Genomic DNA, 15,536 nt, shown 5'->3' with positions numbered 1-15,536 from the left:
ACTTGGATGTTCAAAAAGAAGTACCTGAGCGCGAGTTTGTTTGGCGGGTTGGCTGGGTTTGTTTTGATGCCCCTTTGTTCCGGCGGTAGGGTAGGTAACTACCTTAAATTAATATCCCTTCCAGCCCTGGGTTCTACAAGGTAGGGTAAATTTACTGGGTAGAGAGGGCCTTCTCTTTTGAGACACTGTGTTCAATTTAATTATTCTTGCTGTTGATGATTGATGAGCCCTTGACTATCCAAGATCTAGGTTTTGTACCTAGATTGTGTCCATTTTGTTCCCTGATTCTATTGGCCGGATATGGCTCAATGAATGAGGATCCCTCGTATGTGCCAATGGACAATAAATTCGATCCTGGTGCCAGAGCGCACCGTCCCTGTTCCCGGGTTACCTACACAGTACGTATGTGGCTCCCCCTTTGCTGCTGAACAATGATAAATTCCGCCATCGAAACTCTTCGGCTGAAGCTGCCACCAGCAAGGGCCAGGGATAGGAACGGTTCACGACGCGGCGCAGTCCAGCTTCTTCAGGCAAGAGCTTCCTTGCGTGGATGTGCACTGGTGGCCGATCATGATCAGAGTTCCGGACTGGGTTCCCCGACCCGCGATGCGGGAGGCGAGGTTGCTGCGACGGCGACTCGATGGCTTGCATGAGGAATGCGCCTGCAGAAGAAATTTTTGGCTGTACTCGAGGCAGTGAGAATTGAGACCCGCGCTGAGAGGAGAGGTTCGCCTCTGGAGATGGTGGAGTGTAAACGGTGTAAGACAGTCCTTCAGCTCTGACCAGCAGTGTCCCCAGTCACAGCAACCCCTTCGTTGCCTTTGGTCTCAGAGTCGACCTTTCCGTCGTCGCTCTTGTCCTCGAGGACATCCATTATACCCTCCCAAGCAGCGACATCGACCTTTCTTTCCCAGCCAGCAAGAACAGCGTCGCCCTTTTTTGCGAGCTGAGTCTCTGGCTTCTCCTCTTTTGTCTTGTCTTGTAACTCCCCGCCATCCACATCTGCGAAAACAGCCTGGACGTTCAACTCCTTAATGGCCTTTCGGTATATAGCAAGTACTTCATCTCGTTTTGCGCGTTTCGCTTCATCCGCTTCCTTATTTGCGTTCGCCGAAGTTGAGTTTGGCTTGACGGGCTTTCTGACCCCCGCCGCCGATGGTGAACTCTCGTAACCCCGCAATATTCCCTCAATAATGCCTATGATTGTTCCCGCACGCATACCTAGCTGCGCACCCACGGGAAACCCGGCGTCGAAACCATGCTGGACATGGTCGGCTTTGGAGGCGGAGATGCCGTCGCGGTAGCCGGCTGTAACGTGTTGGCGGCGGAGGAGGGGTAGGTCGGATGGCTCGATGGAGGTGTTTGACTGAGCCGGGAGTGTCTGTGATTGAGAGTGGGGAGGGGAGGAGCCGAAGATGTCGTCGAGGGAGGAGTCGGGGGCGGACATGTTGGCAGTGTTGGCAATGTTGGCTTGGTGGTGGTGGGAGTGTGCGGGAGAGAAATTGGCAGTCGCGGCGCGGATGAATTTGGGTTCGAGATGGAGCCGTGGGTCCACGCTGTCAGTCTGAACCATTTCCACTGCGGGACGGTCAAACAAGCACATGGTTAACCGATAACAGAGCTCAAATGCTCAATTGATTTGCCGCATTTCGTTAGCAATTTAGCGGTCTAGTTCCTGCGGATGAACAGACAGTCCGCCTCTTCGCAATTGATCCGATTTGGCCCCCGTCGATCAGCCCCGCCGCCTCAGGCCATCAAATGTCAAAGCACCTTTAAATAGTGGAGATGTGATGTTCCCCGGCCATCGTCCTTTGATTCCCATCTAGCGACAACTACTGCCAGGATTGATCAAGTTCCCTCATGCTAATGGCCGCCCGATTCCGTCGCGCGCTTTTTATTCTTACCCCTTCCGCGCTGGGAGTATGGGCCATTGACCGCAAGCTGAGCGACTTGGAAGCAAAATATCCTGCCCTTCCAGTTAACGTGACAACATGCAGCAGCGCTCTTCGCTTCCCCAGGGACTGGTCTACACAGCACACCCCACACGTCGACATTTACTCTGCCCGTGTTCGTTTTTATGACTGGGTGCGACCCGAATGGATAAGGCCTGGCATGCGAGAAACCCTCCAAGATGATGAAATGACTCGGGTCCTGATAAACTCGGTCCATCTGGTAGAGTGGGCTACCGTGTTTTTTAACAGCACGCTGATAAGCTGGGAAGGAAGCATTATCGGCTGCTTTTTAGGACGCGGGTTCCAGCCCGGAGACCTGGGCACATCGAATGAAGGCTTCAGCCCAATCTCTGACCCTGCTTTGATGCTGCCGGGGCAAAACAACCGTCGCCTGCTCCACGGCACCTTGACAGTGGAGCGCCCGCCCAAGCATATTGATTTCGAAAATCTAGATGACTACAATCCTTACGGCCTGCTAGTATCATGGAAGATGCCAAAGGGGCCACGACTATTCTTCGAGAAGATCGCAAGGTGGAGGTATCCGTGGCGGCTAATGTCTGGAGGGCGCCATGAATTCACAGTCAAAGGGCCGTACTTTATTCCGGGGCGAGAGGACGAGGGGCTGTTTATAGATTTCAGATTCGCATCGGCCCATGACTATCAGATTGTGCCTGACGAAGGAGATTTAAGCCGTCAGAAAACAATCCCGAAATGGGCGGCGAGGCTGCATAGGGGATATGCGAGGCTTCTTTTGGATCAGGCCGTTAAGGAACAGCTCGAATTGAACGAACTGCTCTGGGAAGCATTTGGCAGTGGACTTAATGATCGGCTACGGGAGCTACGGGAAGACTTTGAAGATGATAATGAATAGTCAAAGTGGCTTCCCAGGTAGCGGCAAAATCCTACTGTATTATGATTATCTAGATTTTGAGATCTGCAATCGTGTCCTCGTCCCAAACCTTCCTGCTGCTATCAAAAGGAACCTTGGTGAGAGAATCGTACATATGCGGACTACATACCTAGACAAAACTCAGTTCATGTTTCAAATTATCAAGAATAGAAACCAGGGCGGCGGCTAGATACCACTCACTCCCAGTTTAGATATTGGTGGAAGGTGCTCATGTTGACTCAAACTCCTGCAGCGATACGCGCTGTCCTCGATCCTTCGACAAACACCTCACCCAACCAACTCAGATATGAAACACCACAACGAACCAAGAACCATGACCTCAGTGCGTCCTACAACGTTTAAAACAATGCGGTATTCATCTCGCACCCCTCAATTATCACAACAACAATTACCACCACAATGCGTCGCAATCCAACCACAAAAAAACTAACCTCACAAGGCCAACGCGCCCTGATCCGCAACTACAACATCCAATTCGAGGGTCCGACGCGCCCACACCAATGGCCAAAAACGTACACTTCTATCTTTGGGCTCGTGAGAGACGCTGAGAAGATCCGGTTTGACGAATACTACCAGGCACAGGCTGGTCTGGAGGTGGAAGAGGACAACTCTCGCACACTACATGTTTGGCGCATGCATAGTCGCGTTGATAACCTCGTTAACCAGGCTTATCGGCTGCGCGAAAGCCAGGATAATGAGGAGACTTGGAGGATGAAGACGGAACATTTGATTTTGGAGAGGTTTGAGGCGGATTTGGAGTGGTACGTTTCTGAAGCTTGAATTTCTTGGGGCGGGCTGAAGCTAATTGATCAAGTCATGTATGCTCGAAGTGTCGGTGGCGTTCGTATTTACAGGCCTTGCCGTCTTGTTCGCTGGCGGCTGAGAAGCTGCAAGAAAGACGGTCGGCGAGAAGCCTCTGTCGGTGTGATGAGATTGTGAGAGCCAAACTGCTGGTAAGAGGGCTTCCATACTCTACTTGAACATTGATCTAATCTGTTACAGCCAGAACCGTCTTCCCAACGCTTCTTTACAACAAAAGTAAACTGCACAGTCGTCGACAGAACAATGCAAGAAATCCGAGACCGCAAACTCGCACGGCACAAACCAGACCGCGTTATTGGGGTTCGACGGGCCGGTAAATTGGACGACCTACTTTCCGAGAACCCTGATACCCCCGCGACGGTTGTGAAAGGAGACATCGATATGTGCTTCCCATTTCTCGTCCTCGAGGCAAAATCCGAAAAGAACAGCGTGGGGTTTGGGTCTATCGAGCGGCAGACGGCGTTTCCAATTCGGACAATGCTGAATGTTCAGAGAGGGTTGGAGGTTGCGAGTCTGACGTCGTTGACTCCGCTCGTTTGGTTTCTAGCGAACCAGGGAGATGAGTGGAGGGTTTACGGATGTGTTCCTGATCGAGCCCGGATAGTAAGTTTACCCTTCAAGTTTGTGGGGACGAAACTTAAAGTCAAGCAGCGGGTAATTGACCTCTGGCATGGATGTATTCTTCGGCACGACTCGGCACTTCAACTTCTCTTGATCATGGATATGATCTGTGACTGGGCTAGAGACATCTACGCAGAGCAGGTGGTGTTGTCTTTACGGCAGCAGGCGGAGCTAGCCTTGATTACACCAGCGCAGGTTTGTTTCTCTGGCTCTTGCATATAGATTCTGTCTAACGGCGATTAGCATACTGCCAAACGGCCTCGAGTATTTGACACCCATGCTAACAAGGTCACCAAGGGGAGGCGCATCACTATACAGCGTCAAGGAAGTCCAGAGGATGTCTCTAAGGAGGCTAGGCGGAGAGGAACCTATTGATTGCTATCTTTAGCATCTTCTTCTCCCTTGTTAAGCATTGCGAGGTGTTGGAAATGGTCGTTTTACTAGGCACCACAAATATATATTTCTGTTGGGGCGTGGCGAGTACAAGATAAAAGAATAGCGTTGATTTTGACTGTTTGATCTTTCTTTCTATCTATCTTATGCAAAGCAGCTAATGCCTATTTCAATATTGAGTGCACAAGCTGTGTCCACCATAGCATACGCGATGAAAAGGCACCTGAGCCAAGGTTTCCTGTACAAAAACAAGGTATCTAGTAGTGCGGGTAGCATGGCAGGTAGTTATATTACGCCGAAATCGACGGAGCCGGCCATGGTCATACTCATGAAAAGGACTATCCGAATCTGCAATCAGGTACAAGTCTAGGACTGCAGCTCAGAGCACGTATCTTCCATCTCACCCAGCCTGCCGTCCAGTCCAGCATTCGGCCATGGTCCATACAGCTCTCTATGGAGATTCGGTCACATTATCGATTATCCTGGCTTGGTCCCATCACTTATTCTATACCAGGTCATACCAGAGAAAAATCAATTGACCATGGCCGTAGCCCTGCCAAAGGGCACAGTCCTCTGCTTTGGAGACAGACGCACGCAAACGTGATGGGTCGTCCGGGACAGCACATGGGTAATCCCGCCTGACTGGGCTATGGTCTATCAGACAACTAAATTAGTAGAGGACGCAATCTCACCTGTAAACCTAGCAATATCAAATGCTGTCTCGAACAGCCTGCTCTGGCAGGGCAGTGGTGAGGAAAGCGAGTCTAGAGCGGAAATTAACGTTAACGGCCAGTGGCGAGTCGGACGCTCGGAAGATAACCCTGCTCACCGCGTGGATTCGTCCATAGACCATGGCGCACTTAATAAAGGGCGGTACGGGAGATGGATGCTGTCGGAGTATATAGGTTATGTCTAGATGGTCTTTCCGGGCTATAAGCGATCTACTTGAGACTGGGAAGATTGTATTAATGTCATGGGCATTTCTCCTCCTTTCTCCTTTTGCCGTCTACTTACTTTGTCGGTGCTGCTACAGGACAAAGACGATAAGATGTATCTAGCAGAGTCCCACAAAAACACCATTGTCATTCTCAAGCGTCATGCTAATCCTCTCCATCCACGGCTGCGTATTATAGTTCTCTACTCGCGAGTAAGTCTGGAATGTGCGGGCGACCATGTACGTAAGGATCGCCATGGCGTGGTTTTCTGGATATCGAGGAAGAGCGTATTAGCATTTACTTTTCATGGCTTTGATAGCATCAAGTAAAGAGATCAAACATAGTACGTACGACCCGGACAGATCCTCGGCCCCTTGTTGAACGGTATAAACCCCGGCATGTCTGTATTAAGACCCTCCCAGCGCTCCGGGTAGAATTTTTCTGGATTGTCTCCAAAGTCAGTGCCCAGACGGTGCCGAGCCCAGGTTGAGAAAACGATGATATCGCCTTTTTGGACGAAGACAGGGGATGCCTTGTCAGGGCCGCCGCCTGTTGGTAGGGTAGTGTGTTTGTTTGCGAGGCGAGCGTTGACGGTGGCGGGTGGGTAGAGGCGGAGGGCTGTGGCATTGACTGGTATTACTACCTAGGCAAAACGTAGACATGAACCATGGGTACTTACCTTCGTTGATACACCACCGCACGTAATGCAGCGTCGCAAGGTCCTTCCATTCTGGCGGTTTCATCCCGAGAGTGCTCAGGACGCTCTCACGTAGTTTCCTGACGACGCGCTCATCCTGAGACAAGGCAAAGAAAAGACCAGAGAGCGTCGTCCCCATGCTATCATTCGCAAGGAGGATACTCAGGACCTGGTCGGTAAACAGGCGTCTATCCTCCTTTGCTGATTCTGCTGCTCCAACCGCCTTTACAGCGTAAGCGTCCACATACTCTTGCATCCGCTTGCAAGCCTGTAGAAAGGCTCGCTTGCTGAAGAGGTGCCGAAGTGGACCTCGGAATCCGTCGCTCACGATTCTATCCTTGACGAGGAAGATATCATCTACGAACTGCTTCTTTTCAGAAGCCTGGGTTAGGCTCAAAGCATCGACGCATTCGCCTAGGAATAAGGAGGTCTGGACATCAAGTGAGAGCGCAAAGACTTGGTCCTGGATATTGAAGACCTGCCCGTTCTCAGGAACCAGACTACAAAAGGACTGAAATAGATGCTCGCATATGTTCAAGTCCACAATCTTCTTCGGGTTTGAAAGCCTCACTCTCAATTCCTCCCGGCTCCTTTTCCACTTGTCACCATCTAGCGTAAAGATCCCATGCGGCGTCACACATTCAAACATATGTTTCCTCAGCGGCGAGCTGTCAAAGTCCGGGAGGCCCTTGAAGAGAATATGCTTTATGTTTTCAGCATTGCAGGTGAAGATAAAGCGGTGGCCGAGAATGTAGGAGGTATAAGTCTCGCTGCAGTCTTGAAAGAGTGTGTTAAGGTAAGGTAGAAGTGTTCTGTTCTGAATGTGGAAACCGAATTCGATGGCTTTGCGATGCCGAGAGAGTCAAAGCGGAAACGCTTGCTTTTTTCGCTTGCTGCGGGCTTGCAGTCGTGGTAGTGGCTTAATTTAGAGTATCGATGTGCTTGGTACAGCCTTTGACCGAGAAAGAAGACTATGATACCGACAAGCAGATGGACAAAGTCATTGATTGGGCTCATCGCGTTCTTGATATCTCGAGCTCGGATTTCGCATGTGAGATAGGGATGCCGCTATAGTGTTATGTAGGATTGAAGTGGGTCGTACTATTTCTAAGAGCTTGCCGAACTTGCATGATGTTGTCGTTTCGGACGTAGCACAATCGGTTGTTATTAGACATGGGCTTCCTTGTTCAGCAAGCAGCTGAACAGGTAGCGATAAATACGGCCGCGGTACCGTCCATGTAGGAATAGGTATATCGAGCAAAATGGTTTTCAAAGAACTTCCTTCCCAGGCCGATCTGACCGTCAAGCGCGCCACAGATTGGGCTATTTCCAAGGTGCATGACGACGGGCATTGGTGCGGCGAACTGAAATCCAATGTCACAATCACAGCGGAATACATCTTCCTCCGTCAAGCGCTTGGGCTAGACATCCAGTTTGATGGACCAGCATATACTCGCCATCTTTTGTCCAGTCAAAGCAGCGACGGGTCTTGGGGACTCGCGCCAGCGTATCCAGGCGATGTTTCAACCACCACGGAAGCGTACCTTGCGCTAAAGATGCTTGGGACGAGCAGGGATATGCCTGAGATGCAACGCGCACGCCAATTCATTGTGGAATCAGGTGGTGTTGCACAAGTTCGTGTCTTTACACGCATATTCCTGGCCATGTTCGGGCTTTTCCCTTGGAGCTCTATCCCGGAGCTTCCGGTCGAATTGGTCCTGCTTCCTTCTATTTCACTAATCAACATAAACAAATTTGCATCCTGGGCACGAGGCACTATTGCTCCTCTGCTGATCATTTGTCACCATCGCCCGGTGTATGCGCTACCGAATGGGCGATCGGATAGAAATGATTATCTGGACGAGCTATGGGTGGACGCCTCGGTCAAGGATGTTCCCTACCGCTCAGCTCTTTGGGACATGGCCTGGAAGGGAGAAATCACGGAGCTGGCATTTAGCTGTGTGGACAAGCTGCTTTACTACGCCAACGGTCTTCGCTCCCTTCCGCTTCTCAGACCATACGCTAGAAGACGATGTCTAGCGTGGATCTTGGAGCGACAAGAGCCAACCGGGGACTGGGCTGGAATATTCCCGCCAATGCACGCAAGTATTTTTGCTTTTGTGCTGGAGGGATACAAGGTGGATGACGAACCGGTTCGTCTTGGGATCCAGGCACTAGAGGACTTTGCATGGAAGGACACAGATGGCGGAAAGCGAATCCAAGCGTGTGTCTCTCCTGTATGGGACACAGCGCTGATGTCGATCGGGTTGTGCGACATCAATGTCAAGGTCGTCCCGCACCAAAATCAGCATCGTGAAGTGATTGACCGGGCAATCAAATGGATCAAAGATCGCCAGTTACTCCATCCCAAGGGGGACTGGAGAGTTTATCGACCAAACCTCGCCCCTGGGGGGCTTCAGTTTCGAGTATCACAACACCTGGTATCCGGACGTGGACGACACGGCGGCGATTAATCTGGCCCAGCTGAAGCATGATCCCGGATCTGTCACATCGAAATCGGTCCTCTCAGCGGCTCATTGGATTATCGGAATGCAAAATCCCGATGGCGGATGGGCGGCATTCGATGTAGAGAATGATAGGCTCTGGTTGAACAAGATTCCGTTCAGTGACATGGACAGCCTCTGTGACGAGTCGTGCCCTGATATTACCGGGCGGATCCTGGAAGCATTTGGACTGATGATCAAGATTGCCTCTAGGACAGCCAGTCCAAATGGTAATCCAATTCCGGCGCTCCGGAAATCATGCATGCGTGGGATTGATTATCTTGCAGCGACGCAGAGGCAGGAGGGACCCTGGGTTCGGTCGGTGGGATGCAATTATATCTATGGAACAAGTCATGCACTCTGCGGGATGGCTCACTTTGTTAAAGAGGAAAAGGACGGGGAGAACGTACTGGTGGATCGTATTGGCGAGCTCGTGCGACCGGGGTTGCAGTGGATAAAGGCAAAGCAGAACGACGACGGAGGTTGGGGGGAGTCGCTGCTGTCGTACAAACAGGCAGAGGTTTGTGACTGCCAGCAAAAGCAACCATCAACCGCATCACAGACAGCCTGGGCCTTGATGGGTTTACTTGCTCATCTGCCGGTCACCGACGAGGCCATCCAGGGTGGGATTGGGTACTTGGTGTTGTCGCAGGAGAAAGAAGGGACGTGGACGGAGGAAGTTTACACGGGCACAGGATTCCCCAACCACTTCTACTTGGGTTATGATTACTACCGCCACTACTTTCCCTTGATGGCTCTGGGTCGCTATCTCCAGGCCATAAAGTCCACTTAGTTACTTACTCTCCTACTTTGCAGTACAGTCTGCAATGCCAATTCCTTTTATCTCCCAATGGCGCAAACAACCAGAAACAGTCCCTACCGACCGTATAATTCCTCTTCGCTTCTGGGATGATATGCGCCATTTAGGCTGCTTCGTCTTCGATCTCATCCTCCGCTTCGATCATGTCCTAGATGCGTCGAAACTCGAGGCTTCACTCTCCCGTTTGATGGAGATAAACAACTGGGGGCAGCTTGGAGCTCGTCTTCGCCGCAATGTATGTTCTCGCCCAGTTTGACCCAGGGCACGAGATCTAGCACACTGATTTCCTAAGAAAGAGCTCTGGCAGGCTTGAATATCATATCCCGGCAGAATATTCTGCAGATCGACCTGCATTTTGCTTTACCAGTATCAGATATGACATGAATACCCGGGATCACGCGCTCGCCTCGCGTATACCGCAATCAGGAACGTTGAATGATGATCGGTGCGGTCTGTTTCCCTCTCCATCAGAATTCGCACCTCTACTACGACACCCGCAGGCTCCAGGTTCAATCGAGGGCTGGATCCACTCTGACATCCCACAGCTGTTTATAAACGTTTTGTACACTTTGAGGATGGTACGTTTGTTACTATCACGCATTTACACACGTTATTTGATGCGTTTTCAGTCGCTGCATTCCTCAAAGCCTGGACGTCTGTTCTTGACGGTAGGGAAGCTGCAGTGCCTACATTTGTGCCATTTGAAAAAGATCCTCTGTTTGCGTTAGGAAATGACCCGAGTTTAGCCCGGAACTACACTCTTTACCAGAGCGTCCTCAATGGACTAGGCCTTGTGATCTTCGGGCTCCGCCTTGTCTGCGAGCTTCTTTGGTTTCGGAGGCTCAACGAACATGTCATCAGGTTACCGGGAAACTATGTGCGTCGCATGCAAAAGACCGCCATACTTGAGCTTGAGTCGATTAGCGATCCTGACGACAGATCAGACTTCCTCAGCGAGGGCAATATCATCCTTGGCCTGGTGGGTTAGAACCATGGTCAAGGCATTCAATGCTTCTCCAAACCGCATCATCATGGTCATGAATCTCATGGGCATCTTGAGTATTCTCCCCTACACCATCCTCCCACAACCCACACCCACCTCATACGTCAGCAATGCAATACTTTCGGTCTACAGCCTTCTTCGTGCTGATCGAACGCTAGCCGCACACGACCTCACCTACATCGCATCTAACCTCCGGCGAGACCTCAAAGCGCACAGAACAAGTGACCAGATCCAGGCCATGGCCGCCATCCAACGCAAATCGCCCCTTTACACCCCGTTCTTGGTTGGCCCGTCAAATCTTTTCTTTCTCTCCTCCACAAACCTGCATGCAGTGAGGTTGTTCGAGCTAGACTTTTCTGCGGCTGTTTTATCGGCATCTTCTTCTCTCCCCTGGCAAATATTGCCGAGGAAGCCAGTTACTCCACCAGGTCGGCCATCCTTGATGAATTATGCCATGTAATGTGAGGGGTATCCGACGAGAAATCTGCTGAGAATAATGGGAAGGGACGCAGCCGGGGACTGGTGGTTGGTGTGCAAGGCGAGGGCTGGGGTATGGCCTACCATTTTGAGGGAACTGCATGCTCTGGATGAGACGCATGGAGATGGTGAAGCTGGCTAGATTGGGCTTGTGCTCAATAGACATCTCGATTTGTGTCTCCAAGCTTTCAATTTTTTATTATACTAGGATCTTGATTCTTGCAGTGCCGAGGGTATATACATAGGTAGATGCTTCAAGCCATATGGATGTTAATGTCGCTATGTCCGGAAGACCTCCTGTCCCGTGATGAGCATAATACTTGGGTGCGTCTCAAACAACCTCAGCACTACCCGGAGATACATTCTATCACCTATCACCGACATATCCTCTTGAATGTAGCATCCATCAGCATGGATTTTCTTCTCTTCTTCTTCTTCTCTCTATGCCTGATATGGTCAGCTCTTGCAAATGCACTTCCTGAACGCCCGCGCAGAGGTATCTCCCTGACTCCCAAGTTTAGCATGGCTATGTAACAACCCCCTCACCATCCAAACAACAGGAATCTCTCATTCCCTCCTCACAAATTTCACGCTCATGGCCCAGTACTCTGCAGCCGCAGGCTGCAACGCAAACACCGGTTCCTCTGCCGTCGGAATGCCAATCTCCTGCGATGGGAGCAACTGTCCGCTGATTGATGAGACAGAAACGGAGATTCTCTATGCTTTTACTGCGTATACACACCCTCATACTTATTGATAAACAAGGAAACTAACATCGCTTATAAAATAGAGCTTTCGTCTCTCCTTACTCATCAACCGGCTTTATCGCAGCAGACCATACCCACCGCACCCTCATCTTCGCAATCCGCAACACCGAAACAGGTGCTAACTTTTACACTGATTTCGAGATAATCCAGGTTGATGCATCCTCCGCTTGTCCAGGGTGTAGGGCCCACCTGGGGTTCTGGCTTTCTGCTGCTGCTGCGAAGAGGGAACTTACCAGCCCAATCATGGAGACCATGGCCAAGTATCCGCACTACAAGATGATGTTTACAGGACATAGTCTCGGCGGTGCCGTGGTGGCGCTTTATGCGGCTTTGTGGAGGGAGAATGGGGTTCAGGTTGAGGTGGTGAGTTTCACTTTCACTTGGCCTGTCTTTCATTGTACAGAGGCTGACCTGATGCCTTTCGAGTCTAGTATACGTTCGGCGCCCCCTCAGTCGGGAACTATGCCTTTGCCGGGTATTTCTCAGACGACTGGCAGGATTTAGGCACAACCTATCGCGTAACGCACCTGGATGATATGGTCCCGAAGATCCTATATCGCTTGCATCGAGAGCCGATAACGGGCAGCTTCATGCCTGAATACAGCCAATCCTCGCCAGAGTACTGGATCACTGCGGAGAGCGGGGAGGACGTTCTCACTAGAGACGTAGTAGTCCTTCATGGCGTGAACAATGAAAAGGGGAACCTTGGGAGTGGGAGAACGAGTGTAAGGGACCATATGTGGTATTTCGGTGATGTTAGCGTTTGTTCGGAGTAAGGCGTGTTGCGATGATCTTATCTTTGCCCTGGTGGTGTTGGAGAAGCTGCTTATCTCTGCGGGGTTGAGGGGTGTTTAAAGGGTCTCTTTCCCCAACTTCAGTTGTCACCTTCATTTCATGAGAACTTCAATTCTCAGTTGCTCCATTTCAATTCAATCCAATTGAAGATTCAAGATGTCCCTCCCACACATCTCAAACTGGATTGACGGATCCTACACACCCCCCTCCTTAACCCCCCTCCAAGTCCTAAACCCCGCAACCGAAGTCCCACTCGCAACAATAAACAGCACCTCCTCACAAGAAGTCAACGAGATCATAACCTCATCATGGAAAACATTTCATTCAGGCACCTGGTCCAAATCCGACGCCGACACGCGCTTCTCCGTGCTCACGCGCGCAGCATCCCTCCTCCGCTCTAAACTCCCCGAAATCATCCCGCTCGAAACAGCCCAGACAGGTCGGCCGATTCGCGAGATGCGCGCCCAACTATCGCGGGTCCCGGAGTGGTTGGAGTACTTTGCTTCGCTGGCAAGGACACATGAAGGACGCGTAACCCCATTTAAGGGTCCAGTGCTGAATACACTTACGCGCGTACCCTTGGGCGTGGTGGTATTGATAACACCGTATAATCACCCTCTTCTTATCGCAATGAAGAAAATTGCTGCGGCGCTGGCGGCGGGGAATGTGGTTATCGTTAAGCCTTCTGAATTGGCGCCATTGTCGGTTCTGAAGTTGGGGGAGTTATTCAAGGAGGCCGGATTACCGGATGGTGTGCTGCAGATTGTTTCGGGGTTGGGGAGGGAAACCGGAAAATATCTCTGTGAGCATCCGCGAATATCGAAGATTGATCTTACGGGTGGAATTGGGACGTATAAGGCTATTGCTCCCATTGCAGCAATGAACATGGTTCCCATAACCGCAGAACTGGGCGGGAAGGCACCTGTTTGTTTTTTTGAGAGTGTGGATGTTGAGACTGCTGTTAAGGCTGCTTTGTTCGCTGGGTTTATTGCGAGCGGGCAGACTTGCGTTACGGGGAGTCGGATTCTGGTTCATGGAGATATCTATGAAGCTTTTAAGGAGAGGTTGGTGGAACGAGTCAAGGCGTTGAGGGTGGGTGATCCGACGGATGAGAAGACGCAGATTGGGTCTGTCATTTCCGCTGTTGCTGTTACCCGGTGTCAGGACTTCGTTGAAAGGGCGAAGAATGAAGGAGGAAACATCCTCTGCGGTGGAAGCACAATCAAAACCAACGAAGAAGGCAAAGGCTTCTTCTTCGCACCCACAATAATCGAAACAACACCCACCTCAGACGTCGCGCAAAACGAAGTCTTTGGTCCCGTCCTCGCGCTCATCAAATGTTCATCATCAGAAGAAATCATCTCTGTTGCAAACGGGACATCCTATGCCCTCGGCGCCTCAGTCTGGACGAATGACTTTACACAGGCCCACCGTGTTGCGGATAAAATTGAGGCGGGGATCGTCTGGGTTAACGGGCATCATTTGAACGACCCTTCTTCGCCGTGGGGTGGGTTTAGGGAGAGCGGGTTGGGAAAAGAGAATGGGGTTGAGGCGTTCGAGAGCTATAGTAAGGTTAAGAGTACGGTGTTGAACTTTGGGGTTAAGCCTGTTTGGTTTGATGAGGTCGTGGGGGCTAGGTATGGGTGATTATGACATGTCCCGTACTGGGTTTGAAGTGGTCTCAACCGGCTTGTAGAAGAGAAGGTTCTGATAAACTGCTTGCTCTAGATAGCTTCCCGGGAGAGGGTGCCCCGGGTGACTGACTGGATATTTGTTCTCGTATAACGCTTGGGCAGCTGCTTGTGGAAGCAGATCACGCATGATTATGACATCTACCTCCTGGAGAAGCACAGCATTTTCAGAAACGGACCCTTTATTTCAAATCTTGGCATTTATATTCAATTGCACGTAGTTGCCCATGCTGTAGCTCAGCTGATGTTCCAGTCAAATGGACATCCGATTTCGGCGGTCCCCCATACCCTAAGCCGGTGAACTTTTGCGACGCCCCGGTCGCGGTTCCCCAAAACCCCCACAGGTCAAGAGTCTCCAGTTGCATGACAAGTCGGAGAACGCCGGAGTGGCAGACAGACTAAGCTTTAGGGCGTTTGCTTGACATTCTTGAAGGAATGCTCGGGCTTTGATGTTTTCTTGGCTTTGTGGTCACGACCAGGTACCAACCGCCCAGCCCTAGACAAGTAGTCATGCTTCGGATGCTTTCACTTTCCACTCACTTTTGCCTCCTATCATCTCCAACATATTGAGCCATGGCTGGGGACTTGGGGTTTGGAAGAGGCACTGCAAAGGTGGAGAGCCCGAAATCGAGCCCTACACAAGCTAAACAAAACAAGCAATCTGCCCCGAGCCCTTTCAAGGCTCGGATTTACAGACGACCCCAACACAGACCACGATATATTTCCGCGGTCCCAGTAAAAGCAGGATTCTGAATGGCCTGTGGTCCACCGTGAGCGGAGACGGTTAATGTGCTGTCATTGCTGCCATCAAATCACCTTGCAATCTGGGTGTGGGCAAGTTGTCTCATCGGGTTTGGGATGGAAGTAGACGGGGCCTTGAGTCATGGAATAAGTGTCTGAGACCTTATCTGATCCATTGACGAGACTTGAGTGGTCTCCTGCTTTGTCTTAATCTATCTTGGCATGCTTGGCCGCAGGTATGTAGTTCTTTTCTGCTGTAATTTCAATTTGTAGTTCCGATTATCCATGGCTAGCGAGCGGGCTCTCCGCGAGCACCTCCGAGGAGGTTAAGTTCCTTCTGCAAGAGTGGGGTTAGGGTATATATCTTCAGATTTGCCAGAAATCGGACGTTAGTCTTCCCCTCATCTG

General features: G+C 50.9%; 6 protein-coding genes across 6 annotated transcripts; 4 read left to right on the top strand and 2 right to left on the bottom strand.

Annotated features, from left to right (window-relative positions):
- Positions 1–571: 571 nt before the first annotated feature.
- On the bottom strand, positions 572–1,784 carry BDV14DRAFT_164491 (Yae1 family protein). Its single transcript, XM_073767188.1, has one exon. The coding sequence runs from the start codon at positions 1,601–1,603 to the stop codon at positions 773–775; it is 831 nt and encodes a 276-aa protein (XP_073633128.1). The 5' UTR covers positions 1,604–1,784; the 3' UTR covers positions 572–772.
- Positions 1,732–3,000, top strand: BDV14DRAFT_70660 (uncharacterized protein). The gene has a single exon (XM_073777328.1). It carries the CDS (start codon positions 1,861–1,863, stop codon positions 2,821–2,823), a length of 963 nt encoding a protein of 320 aa, XP_073633127.1. The 5' UTR covers positions 1,732–1,860; the 3' UTR covers positions 2,824–3,000.
- A 261-nt stretch (positions 3,001–3,261) lies between these two features.
- Positions 3,262–4,680, top strand: BDV14DRAFT_195691 (uncharacterized protein; the record flags this gene model as incomplete). The annotated part of the gene is made up of 4 exons (XM_073772272.1): positions 3,262–3,623; positions 3,677–3,815; positions 3,865–4,500; positions 4,549–4,680. The coding sequence occupies 4 exons, from the start codon at positions 3,262–3,264 to the stop codon at positions 4,678–4,680; spliced, it is 1,269 nt and encodes a 422-aa protein (XP_073633126.1).
- A 1,072-nt stretch (positions 4,681–5,752) lies between these two features.
- On the bottom strand, positions 5,753–7,347 carry BDV14DRAFT_187046 (cytochrome P450; the record flags this gene model as incomplete). The annotated part of the gene is made up of 4 exons (XM_073770907.1): positions 5,753–5,901; positions 5,985–6,251; positions 6,313–7,173; positions 7,206–7,347. 4 exons carry the CDS (start codon positions 7,345–7,347, stop codon positions 5,753–5,755), a joined length of 1,419 nt encoding a protein of 472 aa, XP_073633125.1.
- A 245-nt stretch (positions 7,348–7,592) lies between these two features.
- On the top strand, positions 7,593–11,201 carry BDV14DRAFT_209159 (terpenoid cyclases/protein prenyltransferase alpha-alpha toroid; the record flags this gene model as incomplete). The annotated part of the gene is made up of 6 exons (XM_073775580.1): positions 7,593–8,714; positions 8,758–9,513; positions 9,656–9,889; positions 9,951–10,161; positions 10,200–10,569; positions 10,643–11,201. 6 exons carry the CDS (start codon positions 7,593–7,595, stop codon positions 11,115–11,117), a joined length of 3,168 nt encoding a protein of 1,055 aa, XP_073633124.1. The 3' UTR covers positions 11,118–11,201.
- A 344-nt stretch (positions 11,202–11,545) lies between these two features.
- Positions 11,546–14,566, top strand: BDV14DRAFT_209157 (aldehyde dehydrogenase family-domain-containing protein; the record flags this gene model as incomplete). Its single annotated transcript, XM_073775579.1, has 5 exons — positions 11,546–11,630; positions 11,695–11,866; positions 11,925–12,264; positions 12,333–12,626; positions 12,853–14,566. The coding sequence occupies 5 exons, from the start codon at positions 11,546–11,548 to the stop codon at positions 14,341–14,343; spliced, it is 2,382 nt and encodes a 793-aa protein (XP_073633123.1). The 3' UTR covers positions 14,344–14,566.
- Positions 14,567–15,536: the final 970 nt, after the last annotated feature.

Source organism: Aspergillus stella-maris (assembly GCF_047715825.1).
Source record: "Aspergillus stella-maris strain CBS 113639 unplaced genomic scaffold BDV14scaffold_3, whole genome shotgun sequence".
Classification (NCBI taxonomy): Eukaryota; Fungi; Ascomycota; class Eurotiomycetes; order Eurotiales; family Aspergillaceae; genus Aspergillus; species Aspergillus stella-maris.
This window is presented reverse-complemented; position numbering and strand designations above follow the sequence as displayed.